We start from the raw sequence: 22,841 nt of genomic DNA, 5'->3' as shown, positions 1-22,841 counted from the left end.
AGCATACTGTAAAACTATTAAACAATAAGTAAAACCCAGTTTTCCACCTTAGCATTCTACGGTGCTTCGTAGTTTGGCAATTGCCTTATTTGACTCATATCAACTCTGCACCTCCCCAGCTTCCTTCCATCTCGGCAAAGGTGCAATCCACTATTGAACTGTTCAGCCTAGAATCACTGAGACACCTTCCTCTCTCGACTCATAGTCTACCTCTTACCAGGTTCTGCTCATTCTGCTTCCACCCACTCTTTCATATCCAAGGCTACCATCTTATGTCATTTCAACATTATATACAGATCAACGGTTCTCAAACTTTTTAGTGTCAGGACCCTTCTACACTTCTAGAAATTACCGCGTACCCCAAAGAGCTTTTGGTTGCGAGGCTTCTATCTCTCAATATTTACTGTACATACAAATTACAAAAAATGTTTCAAATACTTATTTATTCAAAATAACAAAAGCCCACTAAATGTTAACATACATAGCCCGTTTTAATGAACATAATTATATTTTCCAAAACAAACAAAAATTAATGAAAAGACTACTGTATACATACGTTTGTAAATCTCTTTTATGTCTTGCTTAATAGAAATCAGCTAGATTCTCAAATCTGCTTCTGCATTCAATCTCTTGTGATACCGTGTTTCCCTGAAAATAAGACCTACCCATAAAACAAGCCCTAGCAGGATTTCTAAGCATTTGTGCAATATAAACCCTACCCCGAAAATAAGACCTAGTGATGGGTATGACTACTCAGCATATCTGCACAACGCATGCATTTCATCGTGGAGCGGTAAAGAAGATGAGCAGCCCTTCTCATCTGCCCCATCGTGACAGCTACTATCCCAGAGGTGACCGGAAAGGTGCAGGCAGCCCCACCAACAAGGTCAGCTCCCCCTGTCAGGTCCTGGCCATCCTGTGCATGCTGCAAGTTGAGGCTTTGATGGGAAATAACACATCCCCTGAAAATATGCCCTAGGGTGTCTTCTTGAGGAAAAATAAATATAAGACCCTGTTTTATTATCAGGGAAACACGGTATGTTGGTGTGGCTCAAGTATGTAAAGATAACTTGCCCTCACACAGAAAAGGGAAGAAAATTTTAATGCCCTTTTCAGGTAACTTTGGATATATCACACAGTCCCTGGAAAACTCCACTGGACACTTGAAACAGAAAAAGTTAAAAAGGCAAATAATTAGTATTATTATGAAACATTTTTATGAACACAGTTTTGACCTTGTGGATTCACAGAAAGATGGCCAAGGTGCTCCCAGGGCCTCCGTGCCAAGCTTTGAGAACTGCTGGTCCAGACTGACACACTAGCCTCCTTACTTTCCTTTTGCTTTCACTCTGGCTCCCCTGAAATCCATTCTCTTCTTCAAAGCAAAAGTGCCCATTTAAAAATAAAAGTCACATTGTATCACCTCCTGCTGCTGACCCTTCCTGGGATTTTCAAGGCCCTGCACAATTCAGTCCTTGCCAAGCAGTCCAACATCACCCACTAGCCCTCTCCTCTTGTTCTTATTGCTCTAGCTGTACTTTAGTTTCTTCAAAAGCACTGAGCTCCCTCTCACATCAATCTTCATACAAGTTGTTCTCTTCCTCCTTGAATGTTCTTTAACCCCTCTTTGCCTGTCTCATCCTTCAGGGCTCACTTTAAATGATTCTTCCTCAAAGAGGCATTTCCTAATCAAATGATAGGACTAATATCTTGATTTTACAAATCAGCAAATGGAGGCTCAAATATATTAAGAAACTTCGCTAAGGTTCTTACAAATAATACCTCCAGAATTTGAATTCCGATCCCACTCCAAAGTCCACATACTTAATCATCCTGCAATCCTATAGGGCTCTCCTTAACTTAGTGTTAACTTCTTTATCCTCAAAAACATCATTGGAAGCAATTGTTTATGTTTACAGTTAAGAAAGTGTGTCCCTCTGGGCCCAGGTCTCCCAGTAGTGGCACTCGCTGATCTCTGAGACTCCTGGCATGCAGAGGGGAACATCTGAGGCAGGAGCCAGGAGCCTGAGCCCAGCACATAACAAGGCAGCCACAAAACTGCTTCTTCAGTACTGGCCTGAAGATCTCCATCAGCTTTTCCACTCCACTCCTCCGCCCTTGTGGCTCTAGCTCATACACAGAGCAAAACAAACCACCTAATCATGTTCTGCATTTCTTGAACTTTTCCTTGGATTCTCCCTAACAATAGTTTCCCAGACTTGAATCAAATTAAGTTATTCAGATCCAGGTCTTCTTAGCCCCGAGCACAGTAGAAGATAGAGACAGATGATCTTCAGTGTGGAACTGTGGGTCATGTGACAGCTTAGTCACTTTCTGATTCTATAAACCTGAAAAAGACTTCTTGCCGCTTTCATGCTTAGTTTTCTTTTTTCTAAGATGGGGCTAACTACTACACTTCAGTAGATTGCTATAAAGACTAAAGGAAGTAAAAGCTGTAAGAAAACTGCAAATCCTGAAGTCGAGTTAGTTATTATTAAAATTTATTAGAATATATGATTAATTTATAGACATTCTGCATCTAAGTCCCCTTCCTCTCACAGATGCTTAGAAGATAGCCTTGGAATCAGAGCCCTTTTAGATGCGGTGCACATTTCTTTGGACAAGAAAAGTTCTGCTAATTCCATGGGTAAGCCATCAGGTAAAAAACAAAATGTAGTGTATTAAGTGTGTCTCTTATGTCTAACAAAGCCATCTTTGGGAGTCCTCATAAAATCTATAATAATTCTAGGAGGAAAAGTCCATAGCAAATATATATTATGATGATGTACTCAAGGAAGAAACAAGAAAAACATTAATCATTATTAACAAATTTCCCAAACCAAATCTACAATGTAATATCCCTGCACAAATATGCTCTCACCAAGAATAAAAGAAATGTGGTGCTATATGAGTGAGCCCAGTATTTTTTAAAATATAAATTTATGAAATAAAGTTAGTTTCTAAAGATTCTCTAAAACTACTGTTTTCTCAAACACAAAGACTGCTTAATTACCTACAAATTATTTTTCTAATTCTGTTCAAGAATATCAACTTCATTAAAACCATAAAGATTTAATCCTTAGTTATGGCTTGATGAAATGTCTATCAGATGAAAGAAATCAAAAGATCACAGTATACCTGCTATTTTAAAATGTTCTTACAATGGAAACAAATTTGTTATGAGAATGCACTGCTGTAGAGAAAATATGATTAAAAAAATATATGAAAAATACCAGTTTAAAGCCTAGGGTGGGTTTCTTAAAAGAAAAGCTTGGTGGCTTTTTGTTTGTTTTTAACAAACATCAAGCCAAATATCATTTAATTAGGCTGATTTTGTAGTTGAGACATGATTCATACTTTTAAAAGAGAAAATATAATCAAAGTACTTGCTATACACATAAACTATCACCTGTCATATGAATCTATTTCTGATCAATATGTTGACCAAATTATTTCAATTTATAAAAATATAATGTATATTCCATAGATCACATGATTAAGCATTATTTCACCTTTACTGTCATCTTTCTTCTCGAAGTTTCCATTTCCTATGTTTCCTCCCTCTATGTAAAAAAATATATTTTATAATAAAATGTTTAATGAGTATACAAATACCATACATCTACCAAAACAAGTTAAAATACTAAAATATTTTGAATAACCACAATTTTTATAATATCAGAAACAAGGATTCTGAAATATGATGAAAATCAACAAAATTTGGTAAAATGACAATCACTTTTTAAATTTATCATATAGTGTAATTATACACCATCATTAAAAAAAAACAAGAAATGGCATATAAAACCAAATACTTAAATAATAAAAAGTATCTAAAGATTTTCAGGTGAGAGATTTTTCCTGATTGATGATTTTTCAAATGTTTAAAGGAAGAAACTAATTTAGGTAAAAAACTAATTTAAAAAAAAAACCCAAATCACTTAAAATATCTAGATTTAGGCTTATCTAGTTACTCTGTACTTTTCAGAGAGGCTCTCTTTGAAAAATCAAAGGGTGATAGTGGATGACCTCCAAGGTTCATAGCTGCTCAGACATTCAGAAATCCTATCAACACCTTTCTCTTTCTGATTATGAATGTTACCCATTACCTACAGTAACTTCTGAGTAAAAATATATATCATTTTGGATTCAATCATTTGTACAAGTGTTTCTATTCAAAAGAAAGCAAATGTTGCACACGAATAAGCCATGTAATTCATATGGATGTTCTAATAGCCTAAATACAGCAAATTAAGTGGTATCAACATTTAAGCAAATATTCTATGGCTCATACAGGCATTTCACACATAAACAATGACTCTAATAATGACCATAAGAATGTCCTCCTCTTCATTAGAAACTGCACAAACAGAAAAGTTCTAAAGGCTTGCTCATGGTTCAATGACCTCATCCAACTTGCCAGTACAGGGTCTCCAAAATTTCATATCCAAACAGCTACAGCCCACACAGTGCCTAAGGGACTAACTATTCCTGTGCTGTCTGTAGGTCTTCAATAATGCATCCTAGCTCTATGGGGTGGTCATTTCTGAACTAGAATTGCCTTTTTTACCCTAAGCCATCTTCTACTTTACCATATCTCTGTTACAACTATAAAATAATGATGATGATGATGATAATACTAATTCCAACCCCTATATATAATTCCATCCTTTGACAGAAGACATCCAGTTCTTCTTCACACTACTTTTTTCTGTGTTGTGTTTCAAAGGCAAGCAAAAAAAAAAAAAAAATAGAATCTAGTTCTAGTCCCAATTTTGCTACAATCTAGCTGAGTAACCTTAGCTAAACCACAAACTTGCTATGGCTCCAGGATTTCTCATCCCTAAAGGTAAGGATTTACTGCACAATCCCAGGGTGTGTCATCACATTGTGCTCCACGGATGGTATTCACAAAGCATCCGATGAGCACCGTGGCCTTGGAACTGTGTGATGTGAGATCCTGGCCTGCCACTTCCCATGCTTTTATTCCATGTTATGGTAATTTTAAAATCTAAAGCCTCTGCCATAACTTCAGGATCCCCAGTGTGTTTATAAGATTTTCAACAGACATATGCCAGAAAAGAAAAGCAGAGATACTGAACGTATGGGCCCTGAAATCAGAAATACAACCATTGCTTTTCCCATCTAATACTTGGCTTAGTCTCACTGCCTCAGACTCACTCTCCTAGAAAGTCTGTTCAATGAAAACCTGTGTTTCAGTGACAGAAATGCAGAGTGGAAATTCTTTATCAGAACAAGTTATTCCATTTCACCACTTTCCCATTTGTGACTCAGTTTGTAGTTCACCATGATATGGCTTAGAAAGGCTAGTGGTTTCAAGAATAGCTCAAATATCAGGTGAACACAACATCAAAGTGCTTATAAAACAGATTCCCTCAAATAGTCTTCTTTTTGGTGTTTAGCAACTTCCTGCCAATCCAGCCAAAGAATCCTCTCTCGAATTGAGATGTGGAAGGTGCTATCTCTCTATAAATAGGCTCATCCCATGCTATGTGAATCATGGTTGCTGACAGCAAATCAACAGATTAATTATTTGGCTTTGTTAGTAAGGATAATAGCACACTATCATCTTCCCAAAAAGCTTTTCCACACACCACACTCCCATTCTTCTAAGCTAAGCTTCAGAACAAACTGAAGTCTGTGGTGTACAAACACACGCATGTTGCCCTTGCACTGGGAATGTTTTAGCAGGTGTTGCCATCTCTCTGCCTAATTGTCACTGTGACACTTTAGCTAAAGGAAGTAACCAGTCAGGATGTCCCCTGCTAAGATGAACACTAACAAGAAAGGAGAAGAAGATTACATGAACACTGAAGAAAAACACAAACTCAGAAATCCTCTCTATTTCTCTATTTTCTAATGATATACTAAGGAAAGGGCCACAGGAAGGAACCAATGTATTCCTTCCTTCCCATGCAAAATTAAGTCATGCAAATTAAGCCATGCAAAGTAAGCCATTGCTCATCCCCAAATCAACCCAGATCAGGTGAGTTTATCTCATGCATTCACAAATACAATCCATCCATCTTTCTTATTACTACGTTTTTAGCTGAGGGGGCTGGGTAGGATTAACTCAAAAACATAATCATATAATTACCCCAAGTAGAATGCAAGAAGATACTTCAGAGACTGAGATATAACAGTCATACTGAGTTCAGAGAAGAAGGCCTCCAAATAAATGATCCCTGCACAACAAAACAAGTGATTTTATTTTCCCCCAATATGAATTATTTACCTTGCTGACATAATTCTAGCTTTATAAAATGAACAGGCTACATTAATTGGATGTAAAGTAACAGAGACTTTATTAGCTCCTACCTTGAGATCATAACTATCTTTGTTTACTCCTGAAATCTGCTTTCTTGTCACCACAGAATAAGAAAATGAGCCTAGTATGGACTGGACAATGTCATGATAAACCAAGGGAAAATGAAATGGATGGCTTCTTCCAAGGCTTAATCCCAAATTTCTAAACTAATTGTGTGCACCACTTGCCCAGACTTCCCAAGTGTTTTCCTTACCCCAATGAACTTAGCCCATGTGCCTCATTCCTGGAAACCAAAAGAACACCGCAGCCAGAGTGACAAAGAGACAAACTAGTCAACTAGTTTGCACTAGTCGCTAGTTTACATAGAGCGGGCTTCCTTTCTAGACAGTATTTCCTTTCACTTATCAACAGTAAGGGTCCAATATCTGCAGATTGCAAATGATCCTGAGGCCACAACCCAGAGGATCAACCCAGAGGATGCACAGATCTTTCTGCAATTCTGTTTTCATTCTCTCAAGCTGAGACACTGGCCTGGCTTGAACTGGGAATCATCACACTGAAACTCAAAGTATCCAATTTCCCTTTGTAAATAGAAACATATCAAAAAGCAATCATCTGAGTTTAAGCCCTCAGAAGAGAATTAGCTTCAGAGAAGTCATGCCATGAAAATCTCTAATGAGTCCTATGTTTTCTTTACACTCCCAGAGGCCAAACTGGGGAAACTATCTTGTTCTCTAAATGTTCCAAAAGTAAGATGAGTGTGCAAAGAATAGTAATAGGACAGAAAAGTTAATGAGCAGAGTCCTTGGAAACCATGAGAATAAATGGAAGAATAGGAAAAGGAGATCTAAGTAAAAGGAAGTGAAAGGGCATGTGGGAAAGTGGAAAGGTGTGAAATTGATTGGGATGTCTGAAAGATGCAATACCATGTGTTGCTGGAGGAAGAGTTAGAAAGAACAAATTTAAGTTCATCTTGTGTCTACTAAGTGTATATCACGGATTACAAGGGAGAACTTTATTTATCTTTAGGTCCTCAGTAGGCAGTGTATGTACTCTTACACTATAGATGGATGGAGAGGAGAGAGAGAGATGAAGGGAGAGAAAGAAAGAGAATGAATGAACGAATGAATGAGGTGGTCACTACCCTCAATGACTCTACAGGCTAATTTGGACTAGGTGCATCTACATATGTAACTCTCGCCCTAGTCAAACCCTAAATCGAACTAAGTAGAAAGTGTTTTCCTGAACATGGGACAAGAAACTATTAACTGATAGGGTTGTTGAAAGAGATGTCTGAAAAGGAAAGGAGAAGAGGGGCCAGAATGGAAAAAAAGGGATCCTGGTTCCCTTCTATGGGCGTCCTCGGGTGCTTTGAGGAAGGGGAGAGAGGGCGTCGGCCTCTGGGGAGCCCACTTTCTGGGCTTCTACTGACCTGGTCTCCTCCTCACCGGCCTCTTGCGGCCGCTGCAGAAGCGCACTTTGCTGAACACCCCGAGGACGTGCCTCTCGCACAGGGAGCGCCCGTCTTTGCTGGGGCTGGAGCGGCGCTTGGAGGCCGACACCCGGTCGCTGTTGGACTCCCTCGCTTGGCGCTTCTGCCGGATCAAGGAGCTGGCTATCGCCGCAGCCATAGCTGCTCACCGCGGGCCCCAGGCCCCAGGCTCTACTGCGCTCTCGGGATCGCGCTCCGCCGGGGCGAGGGCAGGACCTCGGCGGCCAGGAGGGACAGGACAGGCGCGGGGAGGCAGTGCTAATATTTGAGGAGGCTGCAGTACCGAAAACCCGGCGCCCACAAGGTTAGTCAAAGTCTGGGCAGTGGCGACAAAAATGTGTGAAAATCCAGATGTAAACTTCCCCAACCTCTGGCAGCGGGGGCGGGGCGGTCCCAGGCCTTCCTGCGAAGTAGACGTTTGCTCCCCAAACTTGCACCCCAAAGGGATCCGCGTCCCAGGGGCAGTGGGGAGGAGTTTAGTCACACTGCGTTCGGGGTACCAAGTGGAAGGGAACGAAGGATGTCCAAAATAACAAGCCGTGCCCCTGTTGGAGAGGCGCAAGCGTTGTAAGATGTCCAAAGTATATCTACACATACATACATATAAAACCCGTTTACAAAGCAGAGTCCTGACCGAGGCGGGTAGCGCTACCCCGGTAGAAAATACTAAAAAGTGAATAAAACGTTCCTTTAGAAAACAAGCCACCAACCGCAAGAGAGAAGGAAAGGAAGGCAGCAATTTAACTCCCTGCGTCCCGCAGTTCTGGAGATTAGGAGGTCCGTCCCGGCTGGGTGAGGTCTACGGAATGCATCGCGCCGGCTGCGGTTTTCCGGGGCCGGCCGCCCGAATTCTGGAATTCCGAGAGGCGCGAAGTGGGAGCGGTTACCCGGAGTCTGGGTAGGGGCGCGGGGTGGGGGCAGAGGTTTCCAGGGGCGGAGAGCGCGACTCCCGGCCAGCAGCACTGCAAAGAGAGCGGGAGGCGAGGGAGGGGGAAGGGAGGGAGGGAGGGAGGGAGATCCTCGAGGGCCAAGCACCCCTCGGGAGAAACCCGCGGGAGGCGATCTGCGGGGTCCCAAGAGCGGGCGCTCTTTCTCTTTCCGCTTGCTTTCCGGCACGAGACGGGCACAGTTGGTGATTATTTAGGGAATCCTAAATCTGGAATGACTCAGTAGTTTAAATAAGCCCCCTCAGAAGGCAGCGATGCCGAAGGTGTCCTCTCCAGCTCGGCGCCCACACGCCTTTAACTGGAGCTCCCCGCCATGGTCCGCCCGGGGCCGCCGCACCGAGCCGGTCTCCGCTCAGGCTCCCAAGGAGCGAGGGAAGGAGGGGGCGCCCAGGCGGGCTCCGGATCAGGTCATCGCCGCGCTGCCCGGGCCCCCCAGGCTCGCGCGCCCCGGCAGTCGGCAGCTCTCAGGCAGCAGATCAGATGGGGATTACCCGCCGGACGCGAGGCCGATCACTCAGTCCCGCGCCGCCCATCCCGGCGGAGGAAGGAAATGACCCGCGCGCTGCGAACACCCGCGCGTCCGCTCGGGTGGGGCGGGGGCTGGCTGCGGGCGACGTCGACTCGCGGCGGCTGCGGCTCGGGGCCGGAGCTGCCCACCATGGTCTGGCGCCGGGGGCGCAGGCGGGGCCCCGAGGCCCCCGGGATGACGGCGGGAGGCGGCAGAGCGCGCAACCCGGGCCCTTGGAGCCAAACGCGGACTCAGGGACCAGAGCCAGAAGGCAGGTGCGAGCGGACGCCAACTCGCCCAACTTGCTGCGCGGGTGGCCGCTCAGAGCCGCGGGCTTGCTGAGCGCCCCCCGCCGCCGAGCCGCCGCCTCCCGGGGCCCGGGAGGGGGCGCTCAGGGCGGAGTCCCATTCATGGGCTGAGGCTCTGCGCGCGCCGAACCGCACCGGCTCCCGGGAGCCGCCGCCGCCGCCACCCCACTGGCTCTCTCGGCTAGAGTGCCAGCTCCGCAGGAAACTCCAGGCAGGGGCGAGAGGCTCCGAGACGGTGGGTGGGACGGAGAGCGGGCGGCAGCCAGGGTTTCTCCTGCACCGCTAGGCGACCCGCGGAAGAGCGCCCAGGTGGGGCCCGGCTCCTGGCGCGCAGGGAAGCGCAGCGCGCTCCGATCCTGCTCCCTTCCCTCGCGCCCTGTGCTCCCAGACTCCCTTCTTTCATCCCTCCCTCCCGTCACTGCTCTCCCCCCGTCTCTGTCTTCTGTCTCTCCCCTTTTCTCCTCTCTACGCAATCCTACGTGATTGAGGTTTGGATGAAAAATTCTCAGAGGCAGACTGAGGGAACTGCAGCTCGGGTCTGCTCTGTCCTGTCCCTCCCACAAAAGAGACAACCACAGGCAGGTTAAAGGACCGTGGGTGCACAAAGAAGGGTTTCGGGGAGGGGGGAGCTGAAAGAATGCCGTCCATCCTCTCTCCAGTAAGCTTGAGCAGCACGTAAAATTCTCTGGGAAGGAAGGACATGGACACTGGAGAAAGTAGCAATGGCCTCTTGAGCCCTCATGATGGTCTCCACCTTCAGCTCATTTTGGAACAGAAAAAAGTGTTTCCTCCTCCTTGGTCCCCAGATTTCTTGGTTCTGTGTGGAAAGCTGCAAAGCAGGCCCAATCCCTAAAAAGAGGGACCAAGTGAGCAACCTACACAAAGGGTGAATGGAGGTGGGGTGAGGGAGTGACGTGTGCAAAGGCAGTCAACAACAAGCTTTGGAGTGCAATCAGGTCTCCAGAAGTGCTTGCAATAATAGCTGATGCTTAAGAAACTTAGCAGAAGAGTCCTCCAAGTTAAAATGTAGTATGAAGGAATAGTTACCTTCCAGTCAAGCTAAAGTCTGGGAGTGGCTATTCGTTATACTAACAATTTTTCCTAGTTATGTCTTCAAATATCCTTAATCTCTCTCCCTCACAGACACTTCGCTAAGCATCCAGGGTAGTGCCAAAGGATTAAATGTATGATTTCCAAGCATAGAGAGGTGTTTGTTGGAAGCATCCTAATAAAGGGCAAGGAAAATGCAGGCCCTGGCAGCTACTGAAAATGGATGTAGGACCCAGAGGGACCCCAGGAGCTCTCTAGATGTGGGCACAAACATGTAGGCCCAGCTGAGATTCACCAGGGCAGTGAATTGATATCTGTGAGGTTGGTTAGACCAAGTACTGAGTCTAACAACCGTACTATGGCTGGAGGCCTGGACCTTCCAGGATGCCATCTGGGCAAAGCAAAGGCTGGCAGATAGTGGCTCATGGGACAGCCAGCTGGGATAAGGATTAATAGGCAAGACACCCTGAGGAAAGGAGGGATCCCAGCTGTCCATGAGAGTGCACATCCTCTGCAGCAGTTTAGTGTGGCTGAATGAGGAATTCTAACAAGACATAACAAGACAGGTGAAAAAGATATACACTCACATCTCTTATCCAAAAGTGAAGCTGAATACACTTTCAAAAGTGCATCTGGATGGGGCAAGGGACATTAATTAAAATCAATTTGGTAACAATATCAATTAGGAAAATGTTCACATTCCACAAATAAAATTATTTTCCTTCCTTGGTCACCAAAAGACTTGTCTAATTCTTGAGCAAGGCAAGCACAGATAGTACTGGCTGGCTTGGGGGCGGGGGGGGGGTGGGCTCCCTGCTTTTGCAATTAAACACCCAAATAGAAAAAGGTTAGCTAAGGGGAGTACACAGGGAATTAGGCAACAGGGAGTTATATAATGAGGCCTTGAGGAAATTATTGCTAAACTTGGAGTCTTTTTCTTATCCCAAAATGGGGATCATCATTCTCATCTACCTCACAGAACTCAATATGCATGTATAGGCATTTTTGAAAACTGGAAAATACCAAATGAATAAAGAAATGATGACAGTGTTTCTTCACCTGACTGAAATGCTTGTTTAAAATGCGTCAGATTCCTGATGGTCTCTCAAAACGTGAAACAGAAATCTATATGAGTAGAGCCCCATCATCTGAATTCTTAACAAGTTTCCAGGTGTCACAGTTAGAGAGTTTAATATATGTTTGTAATGTAGATTATACTAGAAGAGAGAACTACATTCAGATTCTCAAAATCTGGCATGTTTCCCCAGAATTGCAGTCCTGTACCCCCCAAAAAGGCCTGGAAAGAGGATATGTATTCTTTAATCTTGATGTCCCTGATTTTTTTTTCTATAGGTTTATGAGAAATGAAGATGTTCTGATGCAGAAGGTAACTAATATAGAGACATGGGAGAGAAGAAAGTGATGAGAAAGGTTGAAAAAGCAGGTAACAGTTGCTGTTTGAAGTTCTCCACCCTGTCTTGACATGACTACATCAAGTTAGGCATTTGAAGAAGAGAACAAAAACAATCAATGCCAGCTTCTTGAAAGCAACATTATTTCTGTCTTTAGATCTCTAGTAAAAGAATGTGGTGTTTTGGATTTGATCAGACAGCAAAGACCACTTTTTTCCTTGCACTCATGTTGCTGTTGTCAGAGTGTTTTTTAGCTGGTTAGCCCAAGTCATCAGCAGCAGCATTTACTCTGTTTTCCCGGTGAGAAGAGGTAAGTATAGAGACATTTAAATTATCCAGGAGCTAAGTACATGGCTATTGGGCTCAGAAGCAATACTTAAATTATTTTTATGCCCAGAAATCCATCACCTTCTTATCCAAGCCACTAAATCTCATAAATCTTCCTCCAAGTTTGCTAGGACATTTCCAACATCTTTGCATTTGGGGATCAGGAATGAAATTAAATCAGCCTACTGATACCTGGTGATTTAGATTAAACTGCCAGTTGTTTTAAGGGTGATATATCTCAGGGATACCAATACTTTGATTTTTATGTTATCTTTCTTTGAAAAACTTAAGAAATTTCTTTTTAAATTCTGAAGACATCATGAGTGGAAGAAGTTTTAATTACTTTGGAGAAAGTTACGAGATACATATCAAAAGGATAATTATGTAGTTATATTTATATTTCTGACCTCCAGACAAATGGAGAAAACACAGTCTTAATAATTTCTATATTTTAAAAGGAAAAAAACATGAAGTCTCTTTTGTCTTTTGCTTATTCATAAGCCATGTATTCCAACTCCCAAATCTAACTATTAGGAGTATTTTATGTATCCATTTTAACATTGTATTAAGCATAGATTTCACCCAGGGCTCCATGTCAGTTACCAAGGGAAACTCTATACACCTCTACATTCCTCCTGCCCTCAACAAGCTTACAGTTGCTGATGTCATGATCTTATTTGGCTCTTGTTTTATGTACCCACTAGCTGTATGCCACTGGACAAGTTATTCAACCTTTCTAAACCACATCTGCAAAATAGATAAATGACAATGGTACTAGCAGTATCTAACTAACTAGGCTCTTGCAAGGTTCAAAATGATAATAATGTAAAGTATGAAAATACCATTCAGTCATTAAAATAGCCATTTAAATCAAGTGTCTGCTATAAAATGCAGATTTCTCAAAACACAAAAAAACATACCTTATGATTCATACACATCATCATTCACTCTTGGACATAATGCATTTAACAAAGGCTAAAAATTTACTTGAAATGAATGATTAACCTTGACATTGTAATGGCAAACAGAATTTTCATTACTGGAATATTGTCAATGTCCTTGTCTGTTAGGAACACAAAGAAGTCTAGCTCTGCTCATACATCATCTTGCTCTGAGATCAGGCCCCTGACTCAAAGCTTGGTGAATATGAACTCACTGGACTCTGCCACAGTAAGTAGATAAACACATTTTCTCCATGAATTTTATCCTATACAGTGGCTGTACTTCCATTTGCTTTTCTCTGCCAGATTGTCAGTTAAAATAGGCTGGCAAAAGCAATATAAACAATGACTTTCTAATAATTGTGAATTCCTGTATGTAGCAAATTCATTCATGGTGCTTTATTTGACAACTCAACAATTGAATTGCTACATGTTATATGTCTATCTGGTTTTGGCAATCTTTCAAAACAGAAAAGAGAATAGATTTAAACCTTCTTTATGACACATATGAAGGCTGTTATCCTCATTGCCCAAAGAAAAGAATTTTCAATGTTTTGGACAATGCCTGCTTTGCTAAGAAACATAAGAGAAAAGTAATGTGAGCCAATGCTAAGTGCTTGGACACTTCTAAGTGCATTGCAACTACTGATGCATTGAATCCTTATAACAACTCTATCAGGTAGGTTCTGTCATATCCCCACTTTATAAATGAGGAAACCAGGGTACAGGGAGATTAAGTTGCTTAACCAAGATCACCCAGCTAAGAATTACTAGAGTTCAGATTCAAACCCGTGTAATTTATTTCCAGAGCTTCCCATTTATCCTCTATGTTATACTTTATGTCAATAAAAACATAATACCATGGATAATTATAATCATGTAATAAAATCAATAAAATAATAATATAATAGTCATTTGTGTGGCCCTTTACTGTTTAAAACTCATCTTTCCATGTATTATCTCACTGAGAATCTTTAACAACCTTGTAGTAAAAGTGTAAGATAATACTAATCTGATAAACTGAGACTCCAGTAAGTGACGTGATCTCCCAACGTCACATAATGAATGAGAATCTATGAGTTTAATCCAGGCCTTCTGACTTCAATGTTTCCACTGTTCTAACTAAGGTCACATAGATGGAAAAAGTGGGAAAGCCAAGTGTCCTTTCATTAACTGGCTTTTAGCAGTACTTCATATCTTGTGAATGACCTTAAATAAATCATTCTTTGTTGGAATTGGGGGGATACAAGTGTCACAAATTCTCTCCCTCTATAGCTTTTGTGTTTTTCTTGGTCCGGGAGCTAAGATGATGGTTTTGCCACTCTTGGCCATGATAGTATAATTTGTTCTCTTTGTTTCCCAGAATGTGGCCTTCAAACACTCTCCTTAGTTCAGTAATTCAAGTTGAGCTTTATAAAAAAACAAAACAAAACAAAAAAAATAGCAAAACTAAATCAAAACAGAAATTAAAGAAACTTTTAAGTAGATAAATTTACAGTTCCTCCATCCCATTCCTTAAAAATATACATTGGTTTGACTTATATCACTTAGGAGATGGTTGGCATTTGATTATTTTCTTTCACAGCTGGATTGAGGATGGTAGAAGACCTGTAACAACAGGCCTAACATGTCTCATTTTAGTCCTTCTCTTATTTTCATGTCACTAACCCAGCGGCACCACTTCTTCTAGCAAAGAAACATGGCTAGCAGATCCCCATTAGAATGTAAAACCCATAAGAATGGGGACATTGTGTATTTTGTTTATTTCATATCTCCGGTGCCTAAAGTAGTGCTTGTCATATAGCAGATACTCAGAAAATACTTTAATAAATGGATTAATTCATCCATCCATCTACCCAGATTTTTAAGTCAAATAGATACACAAGTCATCGCAAAGTGAAGAATGGAATGATAACACTTTGTATCAGGAAACAAGCTCAGTTAACTCAGGGTACCCTCCACATTTCAAAGTTTGCTGTTTTGCTTTATTGATGCTTCCTAAAATTATCTGCCTAAATTCAATCTATCTATTAAATCTGATAGCCTGAGAGTACCTTTCTGCTATGACCAGCCCCTATCCTCCACATTTAAGCCTATATTTTCAGTTCTGCTATCTCTCTCCTGTCCTCTGTCTCTGGTTCTCTCTCTCTCTCTCTCTCTCTCTCTCTCACACACACACACACACACACACACACACACACACACACACTCTCACAAAAGAAAAGGAGTATAATAAGGCAAACAGAAGGTTACAAAAATCAGATAAAATGAGTAGCCGATTTTTAAAATTTTAGGATATAACTAAAATGACCTTAAAAAGGTTTGATAATCCTAACCTTCATACTGTCACCCGTCTTTACTGAGCTGCTTTTTCCTCGGGCCATTCCTAGTTGCTCTCATTTCTAATTTTAGATTCCAAATTTTCAGGGAATGGATCTTGTTGAAATAGCAGTCTCTTACAACACCCAGCACATGACTGACACTCAAAATATACTATTAAAGCCATAATAAATTCAGATTTTTGTCCTGTGCATTCACCTAGCACCAGGCACTATGAAAATAACAGACAATTAGTGAGAGACTCCACTGAGCCTGTGCTCCCAGGTATTTGATGTTGGGTAACATTTTATTGGAAGTAACTGAAACATAGAAACTGATTAGGAAAAAGGGTCAGAGGATCAAATGGCAGTTTGGACAAGGTCATTTCTGGTCCTAAGTTTTTAGAATTCCCTAAAAATAAAATGTTAAGTAGAAAGAGTATGCAATTTAGAATAAATAATTTTTCATTGCGTAAAGCTACTTAGTCTGCCTGAGCCTAAGTTTATTTGTTTGTAAAATGAGTACTACGTAGGACTAAGTTAATGAAAATAATATACTGAAAAGATAGCGTTGATGTTTGAAATGAAGAAAAGTATAAGTGAGTGAATGAATAATGTATGAATAAATGGATAAACAGATTAGTGGATGGATAACTAGATTGATGAAATCCAGCAATTTTCACTTAAATATCTCTAAATTAACATTAACATATTTCTAAATTAGCTAAGCAAAATATCTCACAATAAAAATTTAAAAAAAAATAGTTGAGGAGCTTCTTTGCAGAATACTAGGGAAGCAAACAAGAAAACATTCAAGAATTATAAGCTAGTAAATGAAAGTAAAACTCTCAGCATTCACTTATCATTTTTACATAAAACTATATTCCCCTGTGCCTAATTTTACCCACTAAACCAGCACATGCAGCATGACATCAAGGAGGCAGTCATGTAGATGGCTTTGTGTTCATGAAATCTAAAGACTAAAGCAGAATAGATAGATAGATACATGAAGCTATAGATATGTGTTTTAGTGCTTGGGTATCCAGAAAGGGAAAGATAAGATAATTATTAGTATATAAGGATATTTCCTTAAACTATATTTGGAGCAGGAAGAAACAACATTTTTGCAATAGGATATTAGTGTTTTAACTTGTAGTGTTAGCTAGAAGGCATCTCACGAAGTCATCAGCACATTCTAGGTAATGTATACATATTGTAATCAGCAACAGACAGTAAGAGATTTCTTTAAAAGTGAGCTAGAAAATTATCTCCTGGTTGGTTGAGTATGCAAACAGCACATCAATGGAGAAGTATTATTTTTTCTTTTCATTTTGGCGGTTCTTTCTCCCATCCCTAAAAAAGGCCAAGACAAGAAAATAGCCATAGGTAGACTTTAAATATAAAGGAACAGGAAGCCTTTATTATTTGCTAAAGACAAAAGTCAGGAAAAGAATGTTGACTTCATGGTAAGTGGAATTCATTACAAAAAAAAAAATTTGAAATATGATCTGTGTATAATATTAGACATAGAATTTGGGGCAAGAATCTGACTTAAAATTTTTGCTTCTGAAAGGACCTGGTATAGTGTTTTGGATATAGTAGATACTCTATAAACTCGTGTTGATTTAACTTTGACTTAAAAATAATAAATGTTCAGGATGAGTAAGAATTATCTCAAATTTTACCTTAAGCAAAATATTAGGCATGTTTTATTAATAGTGATATCACCTTTAGTCTTGGCTAGCATCATTTTAGTAGTGATTATATTAAAACAAGAAATAAATGTTTGATAAATATGGTGTAAATCATATGGTTTTAATCTGCAATGGGGTTTCCCTTATCCCCTTTGTAAATCTAGCACAGACTTTAAACTGTTTTCTGATGATACTTCCCTGATAAAACCCTAAGCTAAAACCACAGCACTCTAGTGAAAGGAAAAGTTATTTCCTAAATGAGTGATAAGCCATAGTTTGAGGCCTCAGATAAGAAAGGAGGCTGAACCTAGGAAGATGCATTTAAAACTCAAGGACAATGATGCACCTTATTCTTCGGCACCTGGATTTAGAGTAATTTGCCCGTGTTTATGGTTGTTCTAAGTGTCAAGAGAAGAGATCCTCTACCACTGTGGTCCCCAAGACCCTGACCATGGGCTGGTACCGGGTCTGTGGCCTGTTAGGAACCAGACTACACTGCAGGAGGTGAGTGGTGGGAGAGGTAAGCTTCATCTGTATTTACAGCTGCTCCCCTCACTCACATTACCACCTGAGTTCCGCCTCCCTTCAGATGAGCAGCAGCCCTAGATTCTGCATTATGGTGAGCTGTATAATTATTTTGTTATTTATTACAATGTAATAATAAACAGAAATAAAGTGCACAATAAATGTGATGCACTTGAATCATCTCATCCCGAAACCATCCCCCAATCCCCAGTCCATGGAAAAATTGTCTTCCACGAAACCGGTTCCTGGTGCCAAAAAGGTTGGGGACTACTGGTCTACCACACAAAATGAGCCCAGGAACTACACAGGAAAACAATATCATAGGGTCTCCTAAGATACTTGTCTAAAGTTGTAGACTCTAGAGAACGAACCAAATCGAATTATATAGATGTTAGTTACAAATTACTCTCCATGTTGTAATTTCCTTTGTTACACCTTGGCCTTCAGTAAAGTCTTATGTCAGTATTCCTGCCCAGTCTCTCTTGTGTTTACCCATAATTAACAGAAACGTTTTATGTCAATGCCTAGGCCGGGAGCTACACAATCTGTGGCACCATGGAAATGACAGGCTAATTAGTAATATCTTCCAAAGTGTATCTCTGCAATGAGGTAGTTCTCACTACAGGATAGTCTCTTTCATTACAAACCATGGAGGGTTAACAGTTTGATTTTAGTCAAGATATCATTGGATTCTCCTCATTTAGTCCATATATGATTTCAGGTAAATTTTATGCCTTTTACTTTGAACCACATAAAAATGTCAAAAAACTCTGTGTTCAAAGTATAGGTTAAAAGTGTTTCAGAGAAAGGAGGGTAAAATAGGAAACAGAAGGAAACTAAGATTTATTAGGCACCTTCAATGCACCAGGCCCTACACAGATTATTTCCCCTAATCCTCATTATAACCTTGCAAGGCCAACATTGTTAATTCACATTACAATAAGAAAACTGAAGTTCAGAAAGGTTAATTAATTGTCTGAAATATATATGTGTCAGGTCCAGGTTCAGATCTTGTTCAGCTCACTCCAAATCCAAAGCTCTCTTCATGACCTTTTTTAGATGATGAATCCACAAAATGAACTTATGAAGACCATTTGTATTTCTTAAGTGTTAAAAAAAAAAAAGCTAAGATAACCCATAGGTTAAGGCCACTCAAAATCTAAGTCAAAGGCATCCATGCTATTTGTTCCTTAGTGATCACAGCCCCATTTGAAATACTATTTTAATAAAGAGAGCCAGGGAAAGAGAAATTGAGGAAAGTGAAACCTATCTTCAAGAATCTGAAGAGTTCTTTTTGGAAAAAAAAAAAAAAAACTAGATATCCTGTGTTTCCAGAGGCAAACTGGGATTCAGTGAAGCAGTTATGTAGAAGTGCAAACCACTCCACCTGTGGACTAGGTTGTTTCACATAATGGAGAAATTATTTCCTCATCATCAGAGACCTCCAAGTCAAGATAGAGAGCAATGTCATGGGAGTTCTGGGAGCTAGATGGGCATTCCATAAAATGATTACAGTCAGATTGCTGGGGGTAGGGAGTAAATCAAAATAATCATAGGCAGCATCCAAGGCCATAATTGGGAAAACTTTTTTTCTTTTTGAAGAAAGTAAAAAAAAATTAAAATAAAGAAGGATGAAGAAATGAGAAGCTGACTGCTGGGGGAGAGACAGTAGGATGGAAGACTCAAGAGAAGTGTATCAAGACTACCCCTGTGAACAAAGCTCAGGGTTAAACACTTCTATGGTGTCTAACATGTGCTGCAAAGGCTGGCACGGCTGATTAAAGAAGTCACTTCTCAACGAACAACTGAAAGACTAAATGATAATGCTCCTATGAGTTGTGGCATTAGAGAGTAAGGAAAAGAAAACATACGAACCTATTAAGATGTAAGGCCATGGTAAAAAGCCACTGGGGCTTTAGTCAACACCACAGTGGATCCTGTGGAAGATAATCATTGACTCTATTGAATTGCTGTGTTGGAAAGATCCATTTTGAGAAAAGGGGCCTCAAAGTTAACCAAAAACTGGAGAATGTGAAGGTGAAGACAGAGCAAGGGAAAATGGTCAGGAGGGCAAAGATAGTATTAGGAGCTCTGTTCTGGTTCCCTGCACATCAGGCCTTCTATCCGGGAAAGTGTCAGGCTCATATTAAAGTGTGAAAAGCAAATCCCTACTTTGGTCTACAGTTGCGCTTATTTTCTACAAGAGCTACCAATTCCCCTACCAGTGATCCCAGAGAAATCTGGAGACTCAGTTTATGATAGAAAGAAATAAACATTTAAATCTATCTATGTATACACTCACAGCATGTCATATGTTAATAGTATCTTTAAATTCATGTTTTAGGAGGAAAAAGAAGACTCACAATGCCAAAAACCTAAAAACAATATGAAAAACTTACTACAAACTGAGAAAGATTCTTACAAAATGATTTCTCAACTGAATGTTACAAAGCACAATGAAGGGACGGAGAGTAAGTCGATGGTTGCTATATTCGTGAAGTTGGGAGCTTTAAAAGGCAACCATCCCATTTCCTGCTTGACACTTATTAACTTACTGCATATACAGTATTATCTTCAAAACTGGAGAGTAAGTATGTGTCCTGCTAGTAGGTGAGAAAGTTGTGTGACCACAGAAAGGCCATTTAACTTCTGAGCATTAGTTCATTCTTCCATACATTGAGAAATTGTTAATAACTGATGATCTTTATATTTTAAGTTTTCTAATGGAAGGTTACTTTTAAAAGGGTCCTAGAACCAGGAGTGACATTCAGTTTTAGGAGTCTAAACAACAATAAAAAGGATATATACTCTAAAATATCCAAATATTTTCAATGTGACTGCTTACTTGAAAAAGAAAGGACATGAGTAGCCATAGCAAAGACTGTCATAAGAATAAATGACTCGAATTCCAATGAAACTCTCCAATTTGAAGTTGCTAAATTCTCCCAATTTTAGTTTAAACTGGGTCCCTCTATCTCTAAGTAGATAGTGGTGGTAGTGGAGGAAGAATAAGAAATATGAAGTGGTCGGTTATAATTGTGAAGATGGCACAAAACACAATAAAGCTGTTCCTGTCATAGTTGGACTTCAGAGGTTTTGGGGTTTATTTTTGCTTTTGATTTTTTTTTCCCGAGTGCAATTTTTATATAAATAGAACACCTTAGATGATTGTGAATGAACATTTTTGTAATAATTGAGATAAAAGGAAGAGATAATTGCACAGTGAGGAGAGTCAACAGGGGAAATATATTCTAATGGACCTGTTCCTACCATAAGCTGAATTTTCATTCTGATGCTTCTTACTCAATAGGGAACCTTGGACAAATTTTCTCTGGGCCTCCATTTTCTCATTCTTAAAATGAAATTAACCAGATGACTGCTAAGGTTTTTTTTCCACTCTAAAATCCTATGACTCTAACTATGATGCTTACCAACATCATATTTTTTTATGCTAAACAAACTAGGATGTATTCCCTTTCATCTTTCAAAGTAACTTCAGAGTAGTTAACTACAGTGAGAAGAGTGGTTGGTTATCTTTCATTCCCTTGGCCATTGGCTAGATGCCCTAAGTCCCCAGAAAAACTAAACCTGACTAATTATCTTTTATCACAAAGCACGTCTCTATAACTCTAGATGAAGGTAATAATAATTAAAGCAAACATTTTTGAGTACGTATTATTTACCAAGAACTGGTTTAAGCACTTTATACATAACAATTTATTTTATTATCATAACAACCCTGTAAGATTGGTACTATTATTCTCAGCATGTAAATAGAGGAACAAAAAAGTAAGGTTAAGGTTATACAGCTATTAAAAAGCATGACTAGGATTTGAACACAGCAATTCTGGGTCCAGCTCCTGACTAGTACATCAGCCACCTCCCAGTGAAGTGGTACTGGTGGTAGTGGGAGAGGAAAGGTGCTAATTCTGGAGCTGGTGGTAGCTACTGTAGCTCTTCTTTTGTGTCCTATATGAAAAGAAAAGATGTAGCTGGGCAGGGTGGGAAAACCTGATGTGAAGCATGAGGTTGGGAGCAGTCCCATGCATTCCTTTCTTAAATACCTGAGAATCCTCTAAGTGAGCTTCAATACTGACTTCTCCATGAGTTTACAGTTCTAACTGAGCCCTGCAATAGCACAGCATCTCACTTCTACTTCCTTGGAAATCATGGGCAAGACTTAATTCTGCTTCTGAAGCAGAATCAGGCCTAAATATGTGCCTCACTAAGTTTCTTCTTTTCAGAGAGCCCCCTTTTACATAATTTCTGTAATTAAAGTATGTATGGCTTTGCTAACCAGTTCTTCTAGAATCAGTAAAATGTGTGTAAGATTTAAAAAAAAAAATTCTACTGGTAATATCCATAAAATGCCAATCTCTGATTTTCTTTCCAAAGTATTCAGTCTTAGGGATCCACTGTATAAGTATGTATCAACTTAACACAGCATTAAATCACTAAACTCTAGGGTCTTGCATTTTAATGTATAACTGCTATTAGCTTATTGAGAGAGCCTGACCAAACAGCTTAACTGTTTTGTTCCTTAGATCATTTGGAAAATGAATATAGTAGATTTCATAGCAAAGATTCAGACATTGAATCGACAAACACAAGAACTGGAATGGAGAAAACTTAAAGAATCATTGAGACCAATGCCCCCATTTTAAAGATTATGAAATTGAAGACTGAGAAAGATGTGGAATACATTAGGTCACATAGTTCTTGGTGGCTTAAGAAGAAATACAGCTCAGGATTCTTGATTTTAAGATTAGTGGTCTTTTTGGTATAAGGTTTAATTTTTTTTTATTAAAGACCATATGTTATGCTTTGTTTAAAAAAAAGGCTAACTAATAAAAACTAATATATTCAGAATGACAGAGTTTATAGCAAAGATGCTTTCCACTCAAGCCTCACAACCACCCAGTAAGGTAGTTACATATTCTTATTAATATTATTAAATGCCTAATTTACAGTTGCAAAACAGAAGCTCAGACTGCTAAGGAAGTGATCTTAGATCACATTAGCACTCTAGT

General features: G+C 40.1%; 1 protein-coding gene across 2 annotated transcripts in view; it reads right to left on the bottom strand.

The window, feature by feature from the left end:
- FGF12 (fibroblast growth factor 12) overlaps positions 1-22,841 on the bottom strand; it is a 503,500-nt gene that overhangs the window by 219,523 nt on the left and 261,136 nt on the right. Inside the window, exon 1 of one of the 2 annotated variants that reach the window (XM_012774362.2) lies at positions 7,722-9,341. The exons of the other annotated variant lie outside the window; for it this stretch is intronic. Coding sequence (XP_012629816.1) covers positions 7,722-7,920 — 199 coding nt within the window. The 5' untranslated portion in view covers positions 7,921-9,341. Of the gene's footprint in view, positions 1-7,721; positions 9,342-22,841 lie in introns of those variants that run through there. 2 annotated transcript variants of the gene reach the window in all.

This window comes from Microcebus murinus, chromosome 1 (genome assembly GCF_040939455.1).
Source record: "Microcebus murinus isolate Inina chromosome 1, M.murinus_Inina_mat1.0, whole genome shotgun sequence".
Lineage (NCBI taxonomy): Eukaryota > Metazoa > Chordata > Mammalia > Primates > Cheirogaleidae > Microcebus > Microcebus murinus.
The sequence above is the reverse complement of the archived record's forward strand: the minus strand, read 5'-3'. Positions and strand labels throughout refer to the sequence as shown.